This window comes from Rhinopithecus roxellana, chromosome 3 (genome assembly GCF_007565055.1).
Source record: "Rhinopithecus roxellana isolate Shanxi Qingling chromosome 3, ASM756505v1, whole genome shotgun sequence".
Classification (NCBI taxonomy): domain Eukaryota; kingdom Metazoa; phylum Chordata; class Mammalia; order Primates; family Cercopithecidae; genus Rhinopithecus; species Rhinopithecus roxellana.
The window spans coordinates 62,986,123-63,012,983 of record NC_044551.1 but is presented as its reverse complement, the minus strand read 5'-3'; the positions used below and the strand labels follow the sequence as shown (position 1 = coordinate 63,012,983).

At 41.1% G+C, this 26,861-nt stretch overlaps 1 protein-coding gene across 1 annotated transcript in view; it reads left to right on the top strand.

Moving 5' to 3' along the window:
* Positions 1-26,324, top strand: part of LOC104675640 (survival motor neuron protein) — a 31,247-nt gene extending 4,923 nt beyond the window's left edge. The window contains exons 2-9 of the mRNA XM_010380246.2: positions 7,783-7,854; positions 10,407-10,526; positions 11,369-11,569; positions 11,726-11,878; positions 13,652-13,747; positions 15,059-15,169; positions 25,222-25,275; positions 25,746-26,324. Of these exons, the coding sequence (XP_010378548.1) occupies positions 7,783-7,854; positions 10,407-10,526; positions 11,369-11,569; positions 11,726-11,878; positions 13,652-13,747; positions 15,059-15,169; positions 25,222-25,272 (804 nt within the window). The 3' untranslated portion in view covers positions 25,273-25,275; positions 25,746-26,324. The remainder of the gene's footprint in view (positions 1-7,782; positions 7,855-10,406; positions 10,527-11,368; positions 11,570-11,725; positions 11,879-13,651; positions 13,748-15,058; positions 15,170-25,221; positions 25,276-25,745) is intronic.
* Positions 26,325-26,861: the final 537 nt, after the last annotated feature.

Here is a 26,861-nt window from a genome sequence, read left to right as displayed (position 1 = left end):
CTTTTACTTAGCATAGCTATTTTGATTTTCATCCATTTTATTGCTGAGTAGTGTTCCATTGCATGTATATACTATACTGTATCCATCGCTTAGTTGTGAACATTTGGGCTTTTTCCAGTTTGGGACTGTTAACAAGTAGAACCACTGTGAATATTAGTGTATAAGACTTCGTACAGCCAAGGCTGGCAGATCACTTGAGCCCAGGAGTTTGAGACCAGCCTGGGAAAAATGGTGAATGCCCCTGTCTTTTTATTTTAAAATCAAAAATTAACATTTTTTTATAAAAAAATTTTGAAAAGACTTTATATAGACATAAACGCTTTCATTTTTCTTGAGTAAATACTTAGGTCACAGGGTAGATGTATTTTTAAGTCTTTAAGGAGCTGTCAAACTCTTCTTCAAAGTGGTGGTTGCACCATTTTACTTTTGAATGTAACAGAGTTTAATTGAGCAAAGAACAATTCAAAAGTTAGACAGCCCCTAGAATAGGTTCAGAACAGCTCCCCCGTTTTGCATTTTTACCAGCAATGTATGAAAGTTCCATTTGCTCAGTGTCCCTGCAAACACTTGGTATGGTCAGTCTGTTTAATTTTAGGCATTATAATAGATGTAGTGGCGTCTTGTGATTTTAATTAGCGTTTCCTAATGACCAGTGCTGCTGTTGATCCTTTCATGAGCTTATTTGCCATCCGTATATCTTCTTTGGTGAAGTGTCTGTTCAAATCATTTGGGTTTTTTTTTTTTTTTTTTTTTTGGAGACAGTGTCTCACTCTGTCACCTAGGCTGTTGTGCAGTGGTGCAGTCACACAGCCTACTGCAGCCTCCACCTCCTGCGCACAATCTTCTTGCCTCAGCCTTCTGAGTAGCTGAAATTACAAGCACGCACCACCATGCCTGGCTAATTTTTTTTTTTTTTTTTTTTTTTTTTAGACACTTAGGTCTGTAATCCATTTTGAGGTAATTCTTATATATGGCTCAATGTAGGTGGAAATTTGGTTTGTTTTTGCATAAGGATTTCCAATAGTTTTACCATCATTTCTTGAAACTACTATGCTTTCTCTGTTAAACCACATTTGTAACTTTAGTTAAAATCAGTCATAATATTACAGGGCTATTTCTGACTCTAAATTCTGTTACATTGTCTATTAGCCTATATTGATGTCAGTACTACACTTTTAATTACTATAGCTTCAGAGTATGTCTTGTAAACCAAAAATAAAATCATAGGGACCCCCCTGCACAACCAACTGAATGGACCCATCCTCTCAGCCAAGGGCATTCCAAAATTAACCTGAAAAACTAGTTCAAGCCATGATGGAAGGGGGAGTTGAACATGTCTCATCACACCCTCCTCCCCTTTTGGAATTACTGATAGAACAGACTCTTGAAGTCTGATAAAAAACATTTACAGCCTACACTCTCTGAAGCCTGCTACCTGGTAGCTTCATCTGCATGATAAAACCTTTGTCTCCACAACCCCTTATGGTAACCCAAACATTCCTTTCTGTTGATAATAACTCTTTCAAGTAGTGGCCAATTAGAAAATCTTTAAATCTTCCTATGAGGTAGAAACCTCCCTACCCCCACTTTGAGTTGTCCCGCCTTTCACAACAGAACTCATATACATCTTACATATATTGATTGGTGCTGCATGTCTCCCTAAAATGTATAAAACAAAGCTGTACCCCACCACCTTGGGGACGTGTCATCAGGACCTCCTGAGGCTGTGTCATAGGTGCGTCTTTAACCTTGGCAAAATAAACTTTCTAAATTGATTGAAACCTGTCTCAGCTACTTTTGGTTTACAGTCTTAAAGTTAGGTAATGTAAATTGTCCAGCTTTGGTTTCTTTGTGTCCTTAGTATTTCCATATAAATTTTAGAATCAGCTTTTCAATTTAATATACTACTTTTCTCTTAGATCCACAATTAAATATATTTGATGCTAACAATTCTGGTTTTTTGTTTTTTTGTTTTTTTTGTTTTTCTGAGACAGAGTTTCACTCTTGTTGCCCAGGCTGGAGTGCAGTGGCGCGATCTTGGCTCATCACAACCTCCACCTCCTAGGTTAAAGCAGTTCTCCTGCCTCAGCCTCCCGAGTAGCTGGGATTATAGGCATGCACCACCACGCCCAGCTAATTTTGTATTTTTAGTAGAGATAGGGTTTCTCCATGTTTATCAGGCTGGTCTCGAACTCCTGACCTCAGGTGATCCACCCACTTCGGCCTCCCAAAGTGTTGGGATTACAGGCGTGAGCCACTGCATCTGGCCAGTTGTGTTATTTTTAAAACCCAAGTTTCCCTGGTCAATCTTGGTTGGATGAAGCTTATTTTCAGTAGATTGCCCTGGAAAGGCTAGTGAGTACAGTATTCTACATTTTAAACTTTTCTTAGTCTTGCTACTTCAAGACAGCTAGGCTGCATGTAAAATTCTTGGCTCATACTTTTTCCCCATAAATTTCTATGAGAAAGTCTAATGATAACTGATTTTTTTTATTTTGTAACTTAGTCTTTTTGCTTAGAGGCTCTGAGGATGGGAGGGGGTTCTTCCTCCCATACCTAGGAATTTTTCTTTTTTTTAAATTCCTGACCGCTAGACCACCAGGGAGATTGTTTTGTTTTTATTCTTCAGGGACCCCATGTGTACATATGTTAAATAAATACTGTTTGCCAACTTATCAACCATTTTGCTTTTTATTTATTTTTATTCCTTTAGTTCTTTTTCATGCCTTTGCTTTAGTGCTCCTTAGGTTTTCAGTCAGATATATTTGTCCTTGGGTACCTTGTAATCAGTATTACTTTTTCTTCTGTCAGTTTGTTTTCTGTTCGTTTTGAAATTACTTGTTTCCTGGTCTGGCAATAACAGTTGAGATATGAGGATTTTGAGTTGCTGTCTGTCTGTGTATCTTGCTTTAAGACTGCACTCTTCTATTTTTTTTTTTGAGATGGAGTCTCACTCTGTCGCCTGGGCTGGAGTGCAGTGGCCGGATCTCAGCTCACTGCAAGCTCCGCCTCCCGGGTTGACGCCATTCTCCTGCCTCAGCCTCCCGAGTAGCTGAGACTACAGGCGCCCACCACCTTGCCCGACTAGTTTTTTGTGTTTTTTAGTAGAGACGGGGTTTCACCGTGTTAGCCAGGATGGTCTCGATCTCCTGACCTCGTGATCTGCCCGTCTCGGCCTCCCAAAGTGCTGGGATTACAGGCTTGAGCCAGCGCGCCCGGCCTGCACTCTTCTGTTGATATCACTGTCCTCTGATTCTGTGATTTCTTTATTTCTTCAGGACCACCCTTCATTTTCTACTGTTTGCTTCCTTTTTTTTTTTTTTTTTTTTGAGGTGGAGTCTCACTCTATCACTCAGGCTGGAGTGCAGTGGTGTGATCTTGGCTCACTGCAACCTCTGCCTCCCGGGTTCCAGCAATTCTCCTGCCTCAGCCTCCCAAGTAGCTGAGACTACAGGTGCACACCACCATGCCCGGCTAAGTTTTGTATTTTTAATAGAGATGGGGTTTTGCTGCATCGGCAGGCTGGTCTCAAACTCCTGACCTCAAGTAATCCACCCACTTCTGCATCCCAAAGTGCTGGGATTACAGTCATGAGCCGCCGTGCCTGGCCTCCCCCGCCTACCTCCCCCCTTTTTTTTTTCAAGACAGAGATTACAGGTGTGAGCCACTGGACCCCAGCCTGTTTTTATTCCTTTTACCACATCTCCAAGGAACATCTTCCCTTCCAAGTGGGAATGTAACCTTAAACAAGTCAGTTAACCTCTTTGTGATTACTTTTCTTATCTGCAAAGTGACTTAATGATTTTAAGTACTTTTTTTTTTTTTTTAAGACAGGGTCTCACTCTGTCACCCTGGCTGGAGTGCAGTGGCATGATCTCTGATCTCCACTCACTGCAATCTCCTCTTCCCCTGGTTCAAGCGGTCCTCCCACCTTAGCCTTCTGAATAGCTGGGACTACAGATATGAACCACCACGCCCAGCTAATTTTTGTACTTTTTGTAGAGATGGGGTTTTCCCATATTGCCCAGGTTGGAATTATAAGTACTTTTTATCGTACAGCAAGATTGACAGTTTTATATTGGAACACGTTTATCTCTATATAATAGAGATTAACAGGAAAATGACAAGGCTGGTGTGGTGGCTCATGCCAATAATCCCAGCACTTTGGGAGGCTGAGGTGGGAGGATCACTTAAGGTCAGGAGTTTGAGACCAGTCTTGCCAAGATGATGAAAGCCCATGTCTACTAAAAATACAGAAATTAGCCCAGCTTGATGGTGGGAGCCTGTAATCCCAGCTACTTGAGAGACTGAGGCATGAGAATCACTTGAACCTGGGCGGCAGAGGTTGCAGTGAGCTGAGATCGTGCCACTGCACTCCAGCCTGGGTGGCAGAGCGAGACTCTTGTCTCAAGAGAAAGCAAACAAATTAAAAAAAAAAAAAAAAAAAAAACAAGAAAATGACAAAAAGTAATATTACAACTCAGTGAATTTTATAACAAACTTTTTTGGAATTCATTGGCTAATACTGTACCAAATCCAAAATACTCTATAATATACCAAATCCAACTCTACCTTATAGTATGAATTGGATTCTATTTGGACTTGTCTCACTGATCCCTCAAACAGTGTGTTTTATTTTTTATTGAAGTAAAAAAATTTGTCATTTTAGCCATTTTTAAGTATATAGTTCAGTAACATTAAGTATGTTCATGTTGTTGTGCAATAGATCTTTGGAACTTTTTCATCTTACAACCTGAAACTCTACATTAGCAAATCCCCATTTCTTCTTCCACTTAGCCCATGGTAATCATCATTCTTTCTAATTCTATAAGTTTGACTATTTTAGTTACCTCACATGAGTAAATTCTTTTTTTTTTTTTTTTTTTTTTTTAGACAGTCTTGCTTCGTTGCCTAGGCTGGAGTGCAGTGGCATGATCTCAGCTCACTCTAAGCTCCGCCTCCTGGGTTCACACCATTCTCCTGCCTCAGCCTCCCAAATAGCTGGGACTACAGATGCCTACCACCACACCCTGCTAATTTTTTGTATTTTTAGTAGAGACAGGGTTTCACCGTGTTAGCCAGGCCAGGATGGTCTCAATCTCCTGACCTCGTGATCCACCCGCCTTAGTCTCCCAAAGTGCTGGGATTACAGGCATTAGCCACTGTGCCTGGCCTCACATAAGTAAATTCTTATAGTGTGTTTATTTTTGCTTCCATGCCTTTTTTGTTGTCCTTGTTCATGCTCTTACTTGGAATGTGTTCTATTTTGTCTACCTGTGCAAATCGTATTGGTTTTTTGGTTTTTTTCTTTTCCCCCCCCAAAGTCTTAATTTGTTACCCAGGCTGGAGTGCAGCAGCACCATCTCCACTCACTGCATCCTTGACTTCCTGGGCTCAAGTGACCCTCTCGTCTCAGCCCTGCAGGTGGCTGGGACTGCAGGCGTGTGCCACCGTGGCCAGCTAAATTTGTTTTTTGTTTGTTTGTTTTTGAGATGGAGTCTCACTCTGTCGCCCAGGCTGGAGTGCAGTGGCACAATCTCGGCTCACTGCAATCTCTGCCGCCTGGGTTCAACCAATTCTCCTGCCTCAGCCTCCTGAGCAGCTGGAATTACAGGTGCCTGCCACCATGCCAGCTTATTTTTGTAGTTTTAGTAGAGATGAGGTTTCACCTTGTTGGCCATGCTGGTCTCGAACTCCTGACCTCGTGATCTGCCTGCCTCGACCTCCCAAAGTGCTGGAATTACAGGCGTGAGCCACCATACCCGGCCAAATTTTTTGTATTTTAGTAGACACAAGGTTCTTACCCTGTTGCCTAGGCTGGTCTCGAACTCCTGAACTCAAGCAATTCACCTACCTTGGCCTCCCAAAATGCTGGGATTACAAGCCACTGTGCCCAGCCTAAATCCTGTTGGGTTTTTTTGTTTTGTTTTGTTTTGTTCTGTTTGTTTTTTGAGACAGAGTCTCGGTATGTCTCTCAGGCTGGAGAGCAGTGGCGCAATCTTGGCTCACTGCAACCTCCACCTCCCAGGTTCAAGTGATTCTCCTGCCTCAGCCTCCCAAGTACCTGGGATTACAGGCTTGTGCTACCATGTCCAGCTAATTTTTGTATTTTTAGTAGAGACAGGGTTTCACCATGTTGGCCAGGCTGGTCTCGAACTCCTGACCTCGTGATCTGCCTACCTCGGCCACCCAAAGTGCTGGGATTACAGGCGTGAGTGGTTTTTATTTCTTAGGTCAGTTTCCTGCATATGATCTTTCAGTATACATTAGTTTCTTTCCTTTTTAATTAAAATACTGTTTGTATTTCACATTTTGATGTTTGTTCAGATTTGTTTTATATTGTTTTTTGTTTTGTCTTGTGTGATAGTCTTAAATCCCTAGTTAGATCATAACTGAACAGTAACATGTTTCTATATATCTCTCAGTGACTTGCACAGTGCTAGTAGTGCTAAAAAAGTATTTATTATTATTATTTTGTCGTCGTTGTTGTTGTTAGACAGGGTCTTGCTGTGTCACCCAGGCTAGAGAGCAATGGGAAAATCATTGCTTACTGCAACCTCCAACAACTGGGCTCATGTAATTCTCCTGCCTCAGCCTCCCAATTAGCTGGGATTACAGGCATGAGCTACCATGTCTGGACAAAAATATTTCTAGGTGTGGTGGCTCGTGCCTGTAATTCCCACACTTGGGAAGCCGAGTGAGGCTGGAGAATGACTTGAGCCTAGGAGTTCGAGACCAGCTTGGCTAAGATGGCGAGACCCCATCTCTAAAAAAATTTTAAAAACTAGCCAGGCGGCTGGGCGCGCTGGCTCAAGCCTGTAATCCCAGCACTTTGGGAGGCTGAGACGGGTGGATCACGAGGTCAGGAGATCGAGACCATCCTGGCTAACATGGTGAAACCCCGTCTCTACTAAAAATACAAAAAACTAGCCGGGCGACCTGGCGGGCGCCTGTAGTCCCAGCTACTCGGGAGGCTGAGGCAGGAGAATGGCGGGAACCCGGGAGGCGGAGCTTGCAGTGAGCTGAGATCCGGCCACTACACTCCAGCCTGGGCGGCAGAGCGAGACTCCTTCTCAAAAAAAAAAAAAAAAAAAAAAACTAGCCAGGCATGGTGGCATGCACCTGTATTCTCAGTGGGCTGAGGTGGAGGGTCGTTTGAACACAGGAATTTGAGGGGAGAAAAAAGGCAGAGAAAGAGAGAGAGAGAAGTGAAGAAAGGAAGGAGGGAGGGAGAGAAGAAAGAAACAAAATAAAGGAAAAGAAAGAAAGAAAACTGGTACCAGGAAAGCAGGAAAGGGAAATGGAAGTAAAAAATAATAATAAAAATAAAATGAAAATTGGTTAGTCACTATTAACAATTTTGTATCCTTATAATCTGGAAACATTATAATTTCAAAAGAAAAAATATTCTTTGGATCATAGGTTCTGAGGTCAGAACAGCTTTCCCATAGTCTAGATGAAGTCAAGTTTTTTCTGATCTTAATTGAAATAAGTGTAGCTGGCCTTGAACAAATCTACTCATGGTCTGTGGATAGGAATTAAATTGTAGGGGCATTCACTTTATGGCATTCATTCTTAGAACATTTACCTATGTCCAGCTTTTGAAGTAAAGTCACATAACCTCTAAGCAGGTAAGTTTCCTGCGGCTTTATTTAGGATTTTAAATACTCATTTTCAGTTTAATTTAGTTATGTTTAGATTAAGATGACTGTTGGTACTAACATACATTTTCTGATTAAACCTATCTGAACATGAGTTGTTTTTATTTCTTACCCTTTCCAGAGCGATGATTCTGACATTTGGGATGATACAGCATTGATAAAAGCATATGATAAAGCTGTGGCTTCATTTAAGGTATGAAATGCTTACTTAGTCGTTTTCTTATTTTCTCTTGTTATTCATTTGGAAGGGAATTGGTAACATACAGTAAAATGTTAAAGTACATGTTACTCAGTTTTCATTTTGAAGATTAGATGGTAATATGAGTTAGTTAAATCAGGTGATATCTTCCTTTAGAAGTTGATAGCTTATATATGTCATCCTTTTTATGAAGGCAATTTAAGTAAAATTTAAAATATTTATTCCTACCTGGGCATGGTGGCTCACTCCTGTAATCTCAGCACTTTGAGAAGCCGAGGCGGGTGGATCACCTGAGCTCAGGAGTTCGAGACCAGCCTGGCCAACATGGTGAAACCCCATCTTAAATAAAAATACAAAAATTAGCCAAGTGTGGTGGCACGTGCCTGTAATCCCAGCTGCTTGGGACACTGGGGCAGGAGAATCACTTAAACCTGGGAGGCAGAGGTTGCAGTGAGCCAAGATCGCACCTCTGCACTCCAGCCTGGGCGATAGAGTGAGACTCCATGGCAGAAAACAAACAAAAAGTGTATTCCTTTTAGTATTTTTACATTGTATCAAACTGTAGAATTCCTGTAATTGAGATTAATAGGAAAGGGACAACCTGGATTATAATTTTAAACATTTAACAAGCATTTAATAAAATAATGATGAAGATAAATAGCATTAGTATGGCAATTAATACTTGTAGCATGCTGACAGTACTCTATGTGCTTTGCATATATTAAATTAATCTAATCATCCCAAATCCTGTAAGTTGGGTATCAAGTCAAGTGTTCCTATTGGGTAGGAATATACAGTTCTTTTAGGAAGTGTAGTATGGTTCTGTGTCTCAAGACACTTATACAGTTGGCCAACATCATCACCTTCTCCATTCTCTGAGATATTTAGTCTTACTGAGCACTAAATAAGGGTCATCAGTAGTCCAGGCTACCTTGAACAGAGCATATACTCATACAGTATATAAAGGGTACCAAGCATACAGAGTTGATGTCTTTCTCATAGTTACTCTTGTAACGTGAGCTAAGGATCAGACCTCCGTGTCACCTTTGTAACTAATTTCTAGATTTTTTTTTTTTTTTTGAGATGGGGTCTTGCCGTGTCACCCAGGCTAGAGTGTGTAGTGGCATGATCATGCCTCATTGGAGCATTCAACTCACGAGCTCAAACAATCCTCCTACCTCAGCTTCCTGAGTAGTTGGGACCACAGGTGTGTGCCATCACACCCAGCTCATTTTTGTTTTCTTTGTAGAGATGCAGTCTCACCCTGTTGCCCAGGCTGGCCTGGAACTCCTGAGCTTAAAAGATCCCTCCGCCTTGACCTCCCAAAGTGCTGGGATTACAGGCATGAGCCAGTGCACCCGGCCTAGATTTTTAAATGTGCTTTCCAGTATACACTGAAACTAGAAGTCAACTAAAGAATTACCAAGAGAGTTCTATAAAATAGAGATTGAAATGGGGCTCAGTGTGGGGTGGGTTGGTTATATTTCAGGGAGATGTAATCTGAGTAAAGGAAGAAAAGAACTGATGCGGGAAAACGATTGTTTTAGTAGTGAGTTTGAGTATGAATTAAGTTGAGATTGAGTTATATTTCAGGGAGATGTAATCTGAGTAAAGGAAGAAAAGAACTGATGCGGGAAAACGATTGTTTTAGTAGTGAGTTTGAGTATGAATTAAGTTGAGATTGAGTTTGAATTAAGTTGAGGTTGAATATGAATTAAGTTGAGGTTGAGTTTGAGGTATGAATTAAGATGTGAAATTGATCATTGGAAATGTTAGATTGAGAACAGTCAGAGCTGGATTAATAGCTTCATAAGTGTGTTTGCAGACTGTTGTAACTAATAAGAATAGATGGCCTTGGCTGGGTGCGGTGGCTCATGCCTGTAATCCGAGCACTTTGGGAGGCCGAGGCAAGCAAACCACGAGGTCAGGAGTTCAAGACCAGCCTGGCCAACGTGGTGAAACCCCGTCTTTACTAAAGATACAAAAATTAGCTGGGCATGGTGGTACACACCTGTAATCCCAGCTACTCAGGAGGCTGAGGCAGGGGAATCGCTTGAATCCGGGAGGCGGAGGTTGCAGTGAGCTGAGATCAGCGCGACTGCACTCCAGGCTGGTGACAGAGTGAGACTCTGTGTTAAAATAAAAAAAAGATGGCCTTAAGCAAGTAAAGAAGGATGGCCAGCTCTTACTGGGAATGCCTAAATCTAAGGCTTGATCAGAAGTAATGAAACCATTGGGGCCCTACATTGCCATGACATCCAAGGGGCCATGAATATCAGGAATAAAGATAATTAACAGGGTCTAATGTTACAGAGAGGTTGAGAGGAAGGAGATTTGATTAAAAGGGTCTTTAGAGCTGATATAATCAGATATATGATGCCTTTAAGAGCAGTTTTTATAGTGTAGGGAGTGGTCAAAAGAGGAAATAGATGCTTTCTGAGGTGATGGAGCCTTGAGACTAGCTTATAATGGTAACTGGGTTGTGTTGTGACTTTTATTCTGTGCACCACCCTGTAACATATACATTTTTATTCCTATTTTCATAGCATGCTCTAAAGAATGGTGACATTTGTGAAACTTCAGGTAAACCAAAAACCACACCTAAAAGAAAACCTGCTAAGAAGAATAAAAGCCAAAAGAAGAATACTGCAGCTCCCTTAAAACAGGTTATTTTAAAATGTTGAGATTTAACTTCAAAGGATGTCTCGTTAGTCCTTATTTAATAGTGTAAAATGTCTTTAACTTAAGTGATTAGTACAGTGTTTATGTTGACACATAATTACACAACTTCAAAAACAACTATTAAATTTTCTGTTATTTAGGAACATGCATGTTAGTCATGAAAGTATAAAGAATTAGATGGGAATGATAAATGCTAAAATCAGGACATGTGTTCCATTTGTGAGTGGAAGGCAGGGAGAAGGTGCCGTTTGGGAGGAGTACCCAAGAGCCGTAAGCTGAATTGGCAGTGTTTTACATCTTAAGCTGAGAGATTTTTTCCCCCTTTTGCTTCAAAAACCCTGAAACTATTAATTCCAAGGAACCCAGAAGTCTAGGTGGATTATTTCTGCTAGTTAAAAACAGTAGTCCTGAAAGCTGAATATTTTGGTGTCTTTTGAGGCAACTTTAGTTTCATCATTACCAAGGGGAAGAGAGCTGACAGTTGACGAGCACTTGGTCTAGGCCAGTCCAGAGTGCTGGGCACCATATGCATTTTCTCTCCCTCCTGCTGTTCACCACAAATATGGGAGGTAGCTTATATTATAGCCATCTAATAAGATAGGGAAACTAAGACTCAAAGAGATTCAGAAACTTGTACATGATTATAAAAGTGAGAGAGTTGGAATTCAGATTTATGTATTTAGACCCCAAGCCTTTCTCATTACATTATTTTGCCTTCCAAGTCTCTACCCTCTATCCTTTGCCTCCACACTGATCAAAACAAGATGTTAGTTTGCCCTCTTCAAAAGAAATGTGTGCATGTATATATCTTTGATTTCTTTTGTAGTGGAAAGTTGGGGACAAATGTTCTGCCATTTGGTCAGAAGACGGTTGCATTTACCCAGCTACCATTGCTTCAGTTGATTTTAAGAGAGAAACCTGTGTTGTGGTTTACACTGGATATGGAAATAGAGAGGAGCAAAATCTGTCCGATCTACTGTCCCCAATCTCTGAAGTAGCTAATAATATAGAACAGAATGCTCAAGAGGTAAGGATACAAAAAAAAAATTCAATTTCTTGAAGCAGAGACTAGATGAGAAACTGTTAAATAGTATATATAGTTGTCAGTTTGATCCACTAAGGCATTAATTTTTTCTTAATGACACCCTTATAACAAAAACCTGCATATTTTTTCTTTTTAAAGAATGAAAATGAAAGCCAAGTTTCAACAGATGAAAGTGAGAACTCCAGGTCTCCTGGAAGTAAATCAGATAACATCAAGTCCAAATCTGCTCCATGGAACTCTTTTCTCCCTCCACCACCCCCCATGCCAGGGCCAAGACTTGGACCAGGAAAGGTAAACCTTCTATGAAAGGTTTTCCAGAAAATAGTTAATATCGGGACATATAACCTCTCTGTTAACTAATTTGTAGCTCTCCCGTGAAATTTTTATAGCTTAAATACACAAGAATTTTTTGAAAAGCAAATAAGATGATGCAAAATAGTTAATTTTTTAAAAAAAGTTAGACACTGCAGTGGATGCAACAATGCTTTATATGAAAGATTTATCTGGTTACTTTTGTGGAGTATTAGGTATTAGACTGATAATTAGCACACTTATTTAAGTTAGAAAGTATAATCGTGGGCCAGATGCGGTGGCTCACGCCTGTAATCCCAGCACTTTGGAAGGCCAAGGCGGGCGGATCACGAGGTCAGGAGATGGAGACCATCCTGGCTAACACGGTGAAACCCCATCTTTAGTAAAAATACAAAAATATTAGCCAGGCATGGTGGCAGACACCTGTAGTCCCAGCTACTCGGGAGACTGAGGCAGGAGAATGGCGTTAACCTGGGAGGCAGAGCTTGCACTGAGTCAAGATCGTGCCACTGCACTCCAACCTGGACGACAGAACGAGACTCTGTCTCAAAAAAAAAGAAAGTGTAATAATAATTTATCATTAGCTGGATGATATGCTGTTGTTTCCCATGTCACCTGTATAAGATATGTAAAATAAGAACACTTTATTTACATCTAATACAGATAAAATCCTGAGGCGCTCTCAGATTGTTTTGTAGAGTTCAAATGTAAATATTGTTTTCATTTATGGTCGTTTTGGTTATAAGTAACAGAAATCAACTCTAAAAAGATTTTATTATAGGTTAGATTATGTCATGGAACCTAAGGGCTTGTCCCTTTCTAGTTCTTTTGTGTAAAGCAGTGATTTCTTCCATGGAGGGGATGGTATTTAGGCTTTTTTTTTTTTTTTTTTTTTGAGATGGAGTCTTGCTCTTTTACTCAGGCTGGAGTGCAGTGGCGCCATCTCGGCTCACTGCAACTTCCACCTCCTGGATTCAAGCGATTCTCCTGCCTCAGCCTCCTAAGTAGCTGAGATTAAAGGCACCCACCACTGCACCCGGCTAATTTTGTATTTTTAGTAGAGACGGGGTTTCACCATGTTGGCCAGGCTGCTCTTAAACTCCTGACCTCAAGTGATCTCCCCACCTTGGCCTTCCAAAATGCTAGGATTACAGGCGCCTGGCCTAGGCAATCATGTTTAAAAATCAAGCATGACTCATCAAAAGTTTTAAGATTTTCTGGGATAATGTTTTTATTAGGCTTACATTATATTGTAGTTTTTTGACTCTAAAATGATGTACCCTCTTAGAATATGTATATCATGCTTCATTGGTCTCAGGGGGCTGATTTTTATAAGGTGAGAGATTGGCTAGTTTTCACAGTATGTGCTCTAAGTTAGCATATATAGCTAAACAGGCTTTCATAAAAACATTATACAATTTAGTTAATGAAATTCAGGCTATAGTATTTTATGATTGAAATAATTTTGCTGAATAGACTCTTTCTGATTTATTAGGTAATTACCACTCTTATTTTTTTTTTTTACTTCCTTAATATCTACATAGAAGGGAAATGAGAAAAATCCAGAGGTTGTCATTTGACTTATGAGTCTGTTTGACTTCAGGATTTGGTACATGAAATTTCACTTAACCTTTTTGATATGTATAATACAAATATTCTGGGTAATTATTTTTATCCTTTTGGTTTTGAGTCCTTTTTATTCCTATCATATTGAAATTGGTAAGTTAATTTTCATTTGAATATTCCTTATAGCCAGGTCTAAAATTCAATGGCCCACCACCACCGCCGCCACCACCACCACCCCACTTACTATCATGCTGGCTGCCTCCATTTCCTTCTGGACCACCGGTAAGTAAAAAAGAGTATAGATTAGGTTTTGCTTTCATATACAATTTGATAATTAGCAGAATAGGATCGGAAAATGTCATTGTAGACCATCCCTTGGGCCAGATTCTAATGGGTAGAAATTTGAACTAAACCTCTGGGGTTTTTTTGTTTGTTTTTAATGCCTTTCTGTTACCCAAATGCAGTGCTCTTGTAGTCCCAACTCTAAGCTCTAGGTTGCCTGCTTCTTTCCTGGCAGAAGTTGGTATCTAGTCTATAGGGAGGTAGTTCCTGTTAGAAGGGATTTAATTATACCATATATAAGGGATTAGTGTTTGCCCTTCTAGGTATAGTTGGATGTTAGCTTCTGATGTAAACTGGATTTCTTTTTCTTTCTTTCTTTTTTTTTTTTTTTTTTTTGAGGCAGAGTTTTGCCCTTGTCGCCCAGGCTGGAGTACAGTGGTGTGATCTCGGCTCACTGCAACCTCCGCCTCCTGGGTTCAAGCAATTCTCCTGCCTCAACCTCCCGAGTAGCTGGGATTACAGGCGCCTGCCACCACGCCCGGCTTATTTTTGTATTATTAGTAGAAATGGGGTTTCACCATGTTGGCCAGACTGGTCTTGAACTCCTGACCTTAGGTGATCTGCCCACCTTGGCCTCCCAAAGTGCTGGGATTACAGGCGTGATCTACTGCACCCAGCTGTAAACTGGATTTCTAATGTTAGATTTTTAGGTATTAACAATAGATACAACGATACTCTTTGGCTTACTGTGCATTGGGATGGGGTTAGGACAGATGTTCTACCCAAGATGTTTGCTTAAAATGGCCCTTGAAATGGTATGTGAGCTGTGTGTGTGTGTGTGTGTGTGTGTGTGTGTATTAAGGAAAAGCATAAAGGTATTTATGCTTGACTTTTTTTTACTCATAGCTTCATAGTGGAACAGATATATAGTCTAAATCAAAATGTTTAAATTTTTATGTCACTGTCTTTTGATCCTTGTTAAATTTAATTTTGTTGGTCTTTTGTTATTGGTTGGCTTTCTCCAAATGCTAGCTATATTAAGAAATTTAAGGCCAGGTACAGTGGCTCATGCCTGTAATCCCAGCAGTTTAGAAGGCCAAGGCAGGAGGATCACTTGAGCTCAGGAGTTTGAGACCAGTCTGGGCAGCATAGCAAGACCTTGTCTTTGTTTAGGGGGAAAAAAAAGAAATTTAAGTAGGAGATGATCTAAGCAAATATACAATTAATATCCAGCATTCACTGTATAATATAAATCCCCAGACTTTACTTTTTTGTTTACTGGATATAAATAACATCTTTTTCTGTCTCCAGATAATTCCCCCACCACCTCCCATATGTCCAGATTCTCTTGAGGATGCTGATGCTTTGGGAAGTATGTTAATTTCGTGGTACATGAGTGGCTATCACACTGGCTATTATATGGTAAGTAATCACTCAGAATCTTTTCCTGACAATTTTTTTGTAGTTATGTGACTTTGTTTTGTAAATTTGTAAAATACTACTTGCTTCTCTCTTTATATTCCTAAAAAAAAATAATAATAAAGTACAACTATCTGTCTGAAGCTTAAATTACTCTTGCATTGTCCCTAAGTATAATTGTAGTTAATTTTTAAAAGCTTTCATGCTGCTGTTAGATTATTTTGATTATACATTTTTGAATTGAAGTTATACTTTTTGTAAATAATGTTTTAATCTCTGCTTTGATTTGAAATTGATTGTACGGGAATGGAAAAGATGGGATAATTTTTCATAAAAGAAAAATGAAATTTTTATTTCTTTTTTTTTTTTTTTTTTGAGACGGAGTCTTGCTCTGTTGCCCAGGCTGGAGTGCAGTGGCACGATCTTGGCTCACTGCAAGCTCTGCCTCCCGGGTTCATGCCAGTCTCCTGCCTCAGCCTCCCAAGTAGCTGGGACTACAGGTGTCTGCCACCACACCCGGCTAATTTTTTGTATTTTTTAGTAGAGACAGGGTTTGACCGTGTTAGCCAGGATGGTCGCAATCTCCTGACCTTATGATCCACCCACCTCGGCCTCCCAAGAAAAATGAAATTCTTCTTATGCACAAAGATCTGGGGTAATATGTACCACATGAACTTTGGGGAGTATGGCTTCAAACTTGTCACTTTATACATTAGTCTCTTACAGACATGTTCTATTGTATTTTAGTCAAAACATTTAAAATTATTTTTAAAAGGAAGCTCATGTGCCCTGCTAAAATTATGATGTGATATTATAGGCACTTGAATTTTTAGTAAATTAATATAGAAGAAACAACTGACTTAAAGGTGTACGTTTGTAAATGTATCGTCTATGTGTGCTCCCTTTAATATTCTTATTTAAAAGTTAAGGCCGGGCATAGTGGCTCATGCCTATAATCCCAACACTTTGTGAGGTCGAGGCGGGCAGATCACTTGAGATCAGGAGTTCGAGACCAGCCTGGCCAGCATGATGAAACCCCGTCTCTACTAAAAATACCAAAAAAAAATTTAGCTGGGCGTGGTGGCGCATGCCTGTAATCCCAGCTACTTGGGAGGCTGTGGCAGGAAAATTGCTTGAACCAGGGAGGCGGAGGTTGCGGTGAGTTGAGATTGTACCACTGCACTCTACCCTTGGTGACAGAGTATGACTCCATCTCAAAAAAAGAAAAAGGCCTGGCGCAGTGGCTCACACCTATAATCCCAGTACTTTGGGAGGTCGAGGCAGGTGGATCACTTGAGGTTAGGAGTTCAAGACCAGCCTGGACAACATGGTGACACCCCGTCTCTACTAAATACACAAAATTAGCCCAGTGTGGTAGCGGGCAGCTATAATCCCAGCTACTTGGGAGGCTGAGGCAGGAGAATCACTTGAACCTGAGAGGCAGAGGTTGCAGTGAGCCAAGATCACACTGCTGCGTTCTAGCCTAGTCAACAGAGTGAGAATTTGAGGGGGAAAAAAAAAAGAGTCACTCGTCAGTTGTTGTTGTATAACCTTGGTATATTTGTATATATCATGAATTCTTCATTTTAATGACCAAAAAGTAACAAATCAACAGCTTGTAATTTGTTTTGAGATCAGTTATGACTGTAATACTCTCAGCTTTTACGTTTTTTAAATCATGAAATAGTTGAAGAAAAAATATATAATGTAAATATAAAGTATTGGTATAATTTATGTTCTAAATAGCTTTCTTGAGATATAATTCACATGGTGTGCAGTTTACCTTTGAAAATATACAAGTTGACCGGGCACAGTGGCTCACGCCTCTAATCCCAGCACTTTGGGGGGCCAAGGCAGGCAGATCACGAGGTCAGGAGATCGAGACCATCCTGGCTAATACAGTGAAAATATCATCTCTACTAAATATACAAAAAAAACTAGCCAGGCATGGTGGCGGGCGCCTTGTGTCCCAGCTACTCGGTAGGCTGAGGCAGGAGAATGGTGTGAACCCAGGAGGTGGAGCTTGCAGTGAGCCGAGATTACGCCACTGCACTCCACCCTGGGCAACAGAGCGAGACTCCGTCTCAAAAAATAAAATAAAATAAAAAAGAAAATATACAAGTCAGTGGTTTTGGTTTTCACAGTTATGCAACCATCACTACAATTTTAGAACATTTTCATCACCCCAAAAAGAAACCCTGTTACCTTCATTTTCCCCACCCCTAGGCAGTCAGTACGCTTTCTGTCTCTATGAATTTGTCTATTTTAGATATTATATATAAACGGAAGTATACGATACGTGGTTTTTTGTGTCTGGCTTCTTTCACTTAGCTTACTATTTTCAAGATTCATCGATGCTGTAGCATGCATCAGTACTGCATTCCTTCTTATTGCTGAATATTCCATTCAGCAATATCACGTTTGGTTATATCACGTTTTATCCATTCATCAGTTCATGGACATTTAGGTTGTTTTTATTTTTGGGCTATAATGAATAATGTTGCTATGAACATTTGTTTGTGCTGTTTTTGTTTTTTGGTGTTTTGTTTTGTTTTGTTTTTTGAGACAGAGTCTTGTTCTGTCACCCAGACTGGAGTGCAGTGGCATGATCTTGGCTCACTGCAAGCTCCGCCTCCCAGGTTCACGCCATTCTCCTGCCTAAACCTCCCGAGTAGGTGGGACTATAGGCGCCCGCCACCACACCTGGCTAATTTTTCCTTTTTTTTTTAGATGGGCTCTTGCTCTGTCACACAAACTGGAATGCAGTGCCATGATCATATCTCACTGCAGCCTCAAACTCCTGGGCTCGACAAGGCCCCTTCCCCACCATGCCCAGCCCAGAACATTTTCATTACCCAAAAAGAAACCCCATACCCATTAGAACTCCCTAATATCCTGTCGTCCCAGCCCCTGAGAACCACTAATTTACTTTCTATGGATTTGCCTATTCTGGACATTTTATATAAATGGAATTCTACAATATGTGGCCATTTATACCTGGATTCTTTTTTTTTTTTTTTTTTTTTGTTGAGACGGAGTCTCGCTCTGTCGCCCAGGCTGGAGTGCAGTGGCCGGATCTCAGCTCACTGCAAGCTCCACCTCCCGGGTTTATGCCATTCTCCTGCCTCAGCCTCCCGAGTAGCTGGGACTACAGGCACCCGCCACCTCGCCCGGCTAGTTTTTTGTATTTTTAGTAGAGACGGGGTTTCACCGTGTTAGCCAGGATGGTCTCGATCTCAGGAGATCCGCCCATCTCGGCCTCCTAAAGTGCTGGGATTACAGGCTTGAGCCACCGCGCCCGGCCTATACCTGGATTCTTTTACTTAGCGTAAGTTTCTCAAGGTTCATCCATATTGAAGCCATATATCAGTACTTCGTATCTTTTGTTACTGAATAATATTTCGTCATATGGACATAGAACATTTTGTTTATCCAGAAAGGTGTTTGGGTTGTTTCCTCTTTGGGTTATTATGAATAATGCTGTTAGGAATGTTTGTTTGCAGAATTTTGTATGGGCATGTTTTCAGTTCTCTTGGGTATACAACTAGGAGTGTAACTGTTGGCTCTTAGGCTAACTCCATGTTTAACTCTTTGAGGAACTTTGAAACTGTTTTCTGAAGTTGCCGTACCATTTCACATTCCCACCAACAGTGTATAAAGGTTCTTCTTTCTCCACATTCTCTTCAGCAGTTATTACTGTCTCTGATTGTAGCCATCCTAGTTGGGGGAGAAATGATACCTTACTGTGGCTTCAATTTGCATTTCCTAATGACTGAATGATGTTGCATCTTTTCCTAAGATGCTGCTGGTCATTTATATATCTTTGGAGAAATATCTTTTCAAGTCTTTTGGCTTTTTTTTTTATTGGGTTTGTCTTTATTGTTGGGTGTTAATAGCTCTTTATATTTTCTGGATAAAAGATATCATCATAATCTCTTACCTTACTGCAGTAGTTCCCAAATCTCATGTCTCACCCTGCTAAATTTATTTTTCATACAGAAGCTAGAGTAATATTTTAAAAATGTAAAGTAGATCCCACCTCTTCCTTTAAAAGACTCTCCAATAGCTTCCAGTCACACTTGGGTTAAAATCCAAACGTTTTACCCTGGTTTGCAAAGTATAACATGTTGTATTTCTTGCCAGTTTCTTTGCCTGAATCTCATTTCATGCTCTCTCTTCCTCTGCTCCAGCAACACTGGCCTCTTTTCTTCCTCTTGTATACCAGGTTTATAGCTTCTTCAGGGCCTTGGCACTCATGTTCTTTCATCTGGAAACCCTACCTCAGATTTCACTTGTCTGGCTTCTTGCCATTCAGATATCATCTTAAATTTCACCTTCCCTGTTCAGTCTGGAAGTGATACCCCCTCATTCTCTGTCACTTTATCCCACTTAGATTCTCTGTGTAGCATTTGTCATTCCCTGATATAATTTTTCTTTCCTGTTTTATCTGTTTATGTCTAATAGAATGTAAGTGCTGTGAGAGCAGGGGCCTTGTCTGTCTTGTAGTCCTTGTATCTTGTATCTGTGGCCTTTAGAACAGTGCCTGGTTCAGAGTAAACTTGGTTCAGAATAAGTTGATATTTTGCCAAATGTTGAACATTAACAAGGTTTAACTCTGATAATGAGATAACCATTTTTATATATAAAGTTTTTTTGTAGATTATTTCCTTATGACTAAGACATATCATTATCAGGTGAAAAAGTATAAACATTTTAATAGCTTTTGATACACACTGACAACTGGCTTTCCAAAATTCTTATTCCTATAAGCATTGCCACCAGTACAACTTGAAAATGCCTATTTTACCATGGCTCTAGATAGTTATGGATCTTATTATTGATGTTTCTAGCAATAATTTAAAAATATGAATGCACTTATGTGTTGGAATATAGTTGATTTGAAGGTTGATAAGGATGAAAAATTAGAGTTAAATTGTACTTAAACATTCCTGTTTCAGGTACTTGATAGAACTGTTATTAAAACCTAGTAGGTTTTTCAGTAGACTTTTGACTTTTACTGAAAAGTCAGGACTTTTTTTTTTTGAGATGGAGTCTTGCTCTGTCGCCAGGCTGGAATGCAATGCAGTGGCACAATCTCTGCCTCCTGGGTTCAAGCGATTCTCCTGCCTCAGCCTCCCAAGTAGCTGGGACTACAGGCATGCACCACCACACCCAGCTAATTTTTGTATTTTTGGTAGAGTCGGGGTTTCACCATGTTGGCCAGATGGTCTCAATCTCTTGACCTCATGATTGCCCCCCTTGGCCTCCCAAAGTGCTGGGAATACAGGCGTGAGCCACTGCGCCTGACCTCCTTTTTTTTTTTTTTTTTTTTTTTTTTGAGACAGTGTCACTCTGTCATCCCGGCTGGAATGCAGTGGTATAATTTTGGCTCACTGCAACCTCCGCCTTCTAGGCTCAAGCAGTCCTCTCACCTCAGCCTTCTGAGTAGCTGGGACTATAGGCATGTGCCACACCTGGCTAATTTTTTTTTTTTTTTGAAACAGAGTTTCGCTCTTGTTGCCAAGGCTGGAGTGCAATGGCGCAATCTCACCTCACCACAACCTCCGCCTCCCAGGTTCAAGCGATTCTCCTGCATCAGCCCCCCGAGTAGCTGGGATTACAGGCATGCACCATCTTGCCTGACTAATTTTGAATTTTTAGTAGAGACCGGGTTTCTCCATGTTGGTCAGGCTGGTCTCAAACTCCCAATCTCAGGTCATCTGCCTGCCTCGGCCTCCCAGAGTGGTGGGATTATGAGTGTGACCGCACCTACAATTTTTGTGGGTTTTTTTGTAGAGATGGGGTTTCACCATGTTGCCCAGGCTGGTCTCGAACTCCTGAGCTCAAGTGATCCACCCACCTCAGCCTCCCAAAGTGCTGGGATTACAGGCATGAGCCTCTTGACCAACAACATCCAGATGTTTCTGTTTCTTTTACCGGAGTTTGAGCAGCAGTTGTTGGGCAGCACCTTTTCCAGAATATTTGCCACAAATTCTAGCTAACTAGAGAAATGATCTTTACTTTTAGAAATATTTTTTGCATATATGCATTCATTAAAGTTAATTAATTAAAATATAAACATATGAACTTCAGTTCAGCAGTGTTAGGAAATTCCACTTTCCTGAGCCTGCATTTTTGTCTCTTGGGAATTTTTATCGTTTAAAAAAATAAGCCAGCTGGGCACAGTGGCTTAGGCCTGTATTCCCAGTGCTTTGGGAGGCCGAGGTGAGGTGATTGATTGCTTGAGGCCAGGAGTTGGAGACTTGCCTGGGCAACATGGTAAGAGCCTGTGTCTGCAAGCATTTTTTTAAAAAATTAGCTAGGCACGGTGGCATGCATTTGTTATCCTAGCTATTTGGGAGGCTGAGGCAGGAGGATTGCATGAGCCCAAGAGTTTAAGGCTGCAGTGAGCTATGATATACACCATTGTGTTACTGACCATGGGTTCTTCGGCTCTCAATGCAATAGAAATCGTGAGGCCAAAGGACTTTTCCCAAATAAGGCTTTATTGGACCATATGCCCAGGCATAAGGATGGCAGCACAAGAGAGAGACAGTTTTCTGGCTGGCTCCCCGGAGGGAGTTGGAAAGGCAGTTTTTAAGAGGCTACAGTGGGAAAAGAGTGACTTTATGTATGTAGAAGCAGAGAACTTTTAGCACCTGTGCAGTTTCATAACATGTTTCTTCATGCCTGGCATGTCGCATTAGCATGTTACATCTCCACCCCAGGTGTGATTTTTAGTGTTATAATGAAGCTAAGTTAAGGACTGGTCCTTCTCTGGCCTTGTGTGTATGCTGGAGATAGAGCTAACTCCCTTGAGTGAGATTTATAATGGGAGCTGCTTATTTTAGCTCCAAGGCATCATAATAAGTAGGTATGGCCCCTTGAGTAAGATTTATGGTACATGGTCCAAATGGTTTGGTTGGGGTCTCCGCTGGCCATGGGGCCTCCCCTGCACCAGCTTGCAGTAGAGGTCCTTGGTGGGGATCGGGGTAGGGGAAGGAGACACTGAGTCCTGTCCCTACTCTGTCTGAACTGCACTCCAGCCTGGGCAACAGAGAGAGATGCTGTGTCTAAACAAACAAAAAGAACAAGCCATTGCTGATGGTTAGGTTTTCCAACAGCTTTAGTGTGTTTTTTTGTTGTTGTTTTGAAAAAGGGATTTTTTTCTTTACATTTTTAAAAAGTAGAATCAGGGTCTTACTCTGTCTCCCAGGCTGGAGTACAGTAGCACAGTTGTGGCTCACTGTAGCCTCAATCTCCTGGGCTCAAGTGACCTTCCCACCTCAGCCTTCTGAGTAGGTGGGACTACAGGCACAAGCCACAACACCCAGCTGATTTTTTAAATTTTTAGTAGAGATGAGGTCTCCCTGTGTTGCCCAGGCTGGTCTTGAACTCCCGGGCTCAAGTGATCCTCCCACCCTGGCCTTTCAGAATGGTGCAATTATAGGTGGGAGCCAGCCATTCCCTGGCCCAGCTTAAGTGGTTTTCTTTTTTCTTTTTTTTTTTTTCTTTTTTTTTGAGACAGTCTCGCTCTGTCACCCAGACTAAGTGCAGTGATGTGATCTCAGCTCACTGCAACTCTGCCTCCTGGGTTCAAGCGATTCTCCTGCCTCAGCCTCCCAAGTAGCTGGAACTACAGGTGTGTGCCACCATGCACGGCTAATTTTTTTGTATTTTTAGTAGAGATGGGGTTTCATATGTTAGACAGGATGGTCTCAATCTCCTGACCTCGTGATTTGCCCGCCTCAGCCTCCCAAAGTGTTGGGATTACAGGCATGAGTCACTGCGCTTGGCCTTAAGTGTTTTTAATATGTCATTGCCTTAAGCTAGCAATTCTTAACGTTTGTTCTACTGAAGCCACGTGGTTGAGATAGGCTCTGAGTCTAGCTCTTAACCTCTTTTTGTCTTAGAAACCTAAGCAGAGTGCAAATGACTAAGAGTAATGTTGTTGAAATAACACAAAATAGGTTATAACTTTGATACTCATTAGTAACAAATCTTTCAGTACATCTTATGGTCTCTTAGGTGTAGATTAGTAATGAAGTGGGAAGCCACTGCAAGCCTAGTATACATGTAGGAAAAGATAGAAAGCATTGAAGCCAGAAAAGAGAGGACATTTGGGCTAGATCTGACAAGAAAAACAAATGCTTTAGTATTAATTTTTGACTTTAATTTTTTTTTTAGTGAATACTGGTGTTTAATGGTCTTATTTTAATAAGTATGGCACAAGTAGTTTAAGGTCATATATTTTATTTGATGAGAATAAGGTATAGGCCAGGCATGGTGGCTCACGCCTGTAATCCCAGCACTTTGGGAGGCCGAGGCAGGCGAATCACCTGAGGTCAGGAGTTAGAGACTAGCCTCAACATGGAGAAACCCGGTCTCTACTAAAAAAATATACAAAATTAGCTGGGCGTGGTGGTGCATGCCTGTAATCCCAGCTACTCGGGAGACTGAGGCAGGAGAATTGCTTGAAACCGGGAGGCGGAGGTTGCAGTGAGCCAAGATCACACCATTGCACTCCAGCCTGGGCAACAAGAGCGAAACTTCGTCTTAAAAAAAAAAGGAAGAAAAATATTTTTTAAAATTAATTAATTAATTTTTTAAGATGGAGTTTTGCCCTGTTGCCCAGCCTAGTGTGCAATGGCGTGATCTCGGCTCACTGCAACCTCTGCCTCCTGGGTTCAAGCAATTCTCCTGCCTCAGCCTCCCGAGTAGCTGGAATTACAGGCATGCACCACCATGCCCAGCTAGGTTTTTTTTTTTTTTTTGAGAGGCAGTCTCGCTCTGTCCCCCAAGCTGGAGTGCAGCGGCGGGATCTCAGCTCACTGCAAGCTCTGCCTCCCAGGTTCACACCGTTCTCCTGCCTCAGCCTCCCAAATAGCTGGGACTACAGGCGCCCGCCACCATGCCCGGCTAATTTTTTTATGTTTTTAGTAGAGATGGGGTTTCACCGTGTTAGGCAGGATGGTCTAGATCTCCTGACCTTGTGATCCACCTGCGTGGGCCTCCCAGAGTGCTGGGATTACAGGCGTGAGCCACTGCGCCTGGCCTAGTTTTGTATTTTTAGTAGAGTTGGGGTTTCTCCATGTTGGTCAGGCTGGTCTCAAACTTCGACCTCAGGTGATCCGCCCACCTTGGCCTCCCAAAGTGCAAGGATTATAAGCATGAACCACCTTGCCCGGCAATGTTTTTAAATTTTTGAAGTTTAAATTTTATTTTTTAGAGACAGGGTCTCACCCTGTTGCTCAGGCTGGAGTGCAAGGGCATATTCACAGCTCACTGCAGCCTTGGCCTCCAGGGCTCAAGCAGTCCTCTCACCTCACCTTCCTGAGTAGCTGGGACTGCAGGGATATGCCACTGCACCTGGCCATTTATTTATTTATTTATTTATTTGAGGCAGAGTCTTGCTGTGTCACCCAGACTGGAGTGCAGTGGCGTGATCTCGGCTCAGTGCAGCCTCCGCCTCCTGGGTTCAAGCGATTCTCCTGCCTCAGCCTTCCAAGTAGCTGGGATCACAGGTGCCTGCCACCACGCCTGGCTAATTGTTTGTACTTGCAGTAGAGATGGGGTTTTGCTGTGTTGGGCAGGCTGGTCTCGAACTCCTGAGCTCAGGTGATCCAACTGTCTCGGCCTCCCAAAGTGCTGGGATTACAGGCATGAGCCACTGCACCCAGCCTGAGCCACCACGCCGGCATAATTTTTAAATTTTTTATAGAGACAGGGTCTCATTATGTTGCCCAGGGTGGTGTCAAGCTCTGGGTCTCAAGTGCTCCCCCTACCTCAGCCTCCCAACGTCGTGGGATTGTAGGCATGAGCCACTGCAAGGAAACCTTAACTGCAGCCTAATAGTTGTTTTCTTTGGGATAACTTTTAAACTTTTAAGTTGATTAAAAGACTATCAACTTAATTTCTGATCGTATTTTGTTGAATAAAATAAGTAAAATGTCTTGTGAAACAAAATGCTTATTAACATCCATATAAAGCTATCTGTATATAGCTATCTGTATCTATATAGCTATTTTTTTTAACTTCCTTTATTTTCCTTACAGGGTTTCAGACAAAATCAAAAAGAAGGAAGGTGCTCACATTCCTTAAATTAAGGAGTAAGTCTGCCGACATTATGAAAGTGAATCTTACTTTTGTAAAACTTTGTGGTTTGTGGAAAACAAATGTTTTTGAACATTTAAAAAGTTGAAATCTTAAAAAGTTGAAAGGTTAATGTAAAACAATCAATATTAAATAATTTTGATGCCAAAACTATTAGATAAAAGGTTAATCTACATCCCTACTAGAATTCTCATGGTGTCAAAGTATCATTGCACCAAATACTTAACTGATTGGTTGTGTGGAATAAACATACCTTCACAATAAAGAGCTTTAGGATATGATGCCACTTTATATCACTAGTAGACAGACCAGCAGACTTTTTTTTATTATGATACGAGATAATCTAGGCATACTGCACTGTGCACTCTGACATATGAAGTGCTCTAGTCAAGTTTAACTGGTGTCCAGAGAGGACATGGTTTAACTGGAATTCGTCAAGCCTCTGGTTCTAATTTCTCATTTGCAGGAAATGCTGGCATAGAGCAGCACTAAATGACACCACTAAAGAAACGATCAGACAGATCTGGAATGTGAAGCGTTATAGAAGATAACTGGCCTCATTTCTTCAAAATACCAGTGCTGGGAAAGAAAAAAGGAAGTAGAGTGGGTAACTCTTCTAGATTAAAAGTTACGTAATAACCAAATGCAATGTGAAATATTTTATTGGGCCCTATTTTGAAAAACCATCTGTAAAAGACTGGGGTGGGGGTGGGAGGCCAGCACGGTGGTGAGACAGTTGAGAAAATTGGAATGTGGATTAGATTTTGAATGATACTGGATAATTATTGGTAATTTTATGAGCTGTGAGAAGGGTGTTGTAGTTTATAAAAGACTGTCTTAATTTTCATACTTCAGCATTTAGGAATGAAGTGTTAGAACGTCTTAAAATGTTTAAAATGGTTTAACAAAATGTGATGTAATGCATATGTGGCAAAATGTTACAGAATCTAACTGGTGGACATGGCTGTTCATTGTACTGTTTTTTTCTATCTTCTGTATGTTTAAAAGTATATAATAAAAATATTTAATATTTTTTTTAAAATTAGCTATGTGTCTGTGATTGTATTTCTTTTTTGCATATTATTTTGCCCTTTGGCCCATATTTTGATATGGATGCCACCACAGTGTTTTGTGTATGTGCATGTGTATTCCCACTTAATGTCACATTTTTCATGTCTTTACATATTTTTGTTTATTTTTGAGACAGAGTCTCACTCTGCTGCCCAGGCTGGAATGCAGTGGCACAGTCTCAGCTCACTGCAACCTCTGCTACCCGGGTTCAAGCGGTTCTCGTGCCTCAGCCACGTGAGTAGTTGGGATTACAGGCATGTGGCACCACACCCCGCTCATTTTTGTATTTTTGTAGAGATGGAGTTTCACCATGTTGGCCACGCTGGTTTCAAACTCCTGACCTTAAGTGATCTGACCACCCCGGCCTCCCAAAATGCTGGGATTACAGGCGTGAGCCACCGCGCCTGGCCTCTCTATTTCTATACATAGCTTTTCACATATTGTTTCTTGTTTATATATTGTTTATATCTGTATTTCCTCTTTCATTAGAGGAAAGGTACTACATCTTATT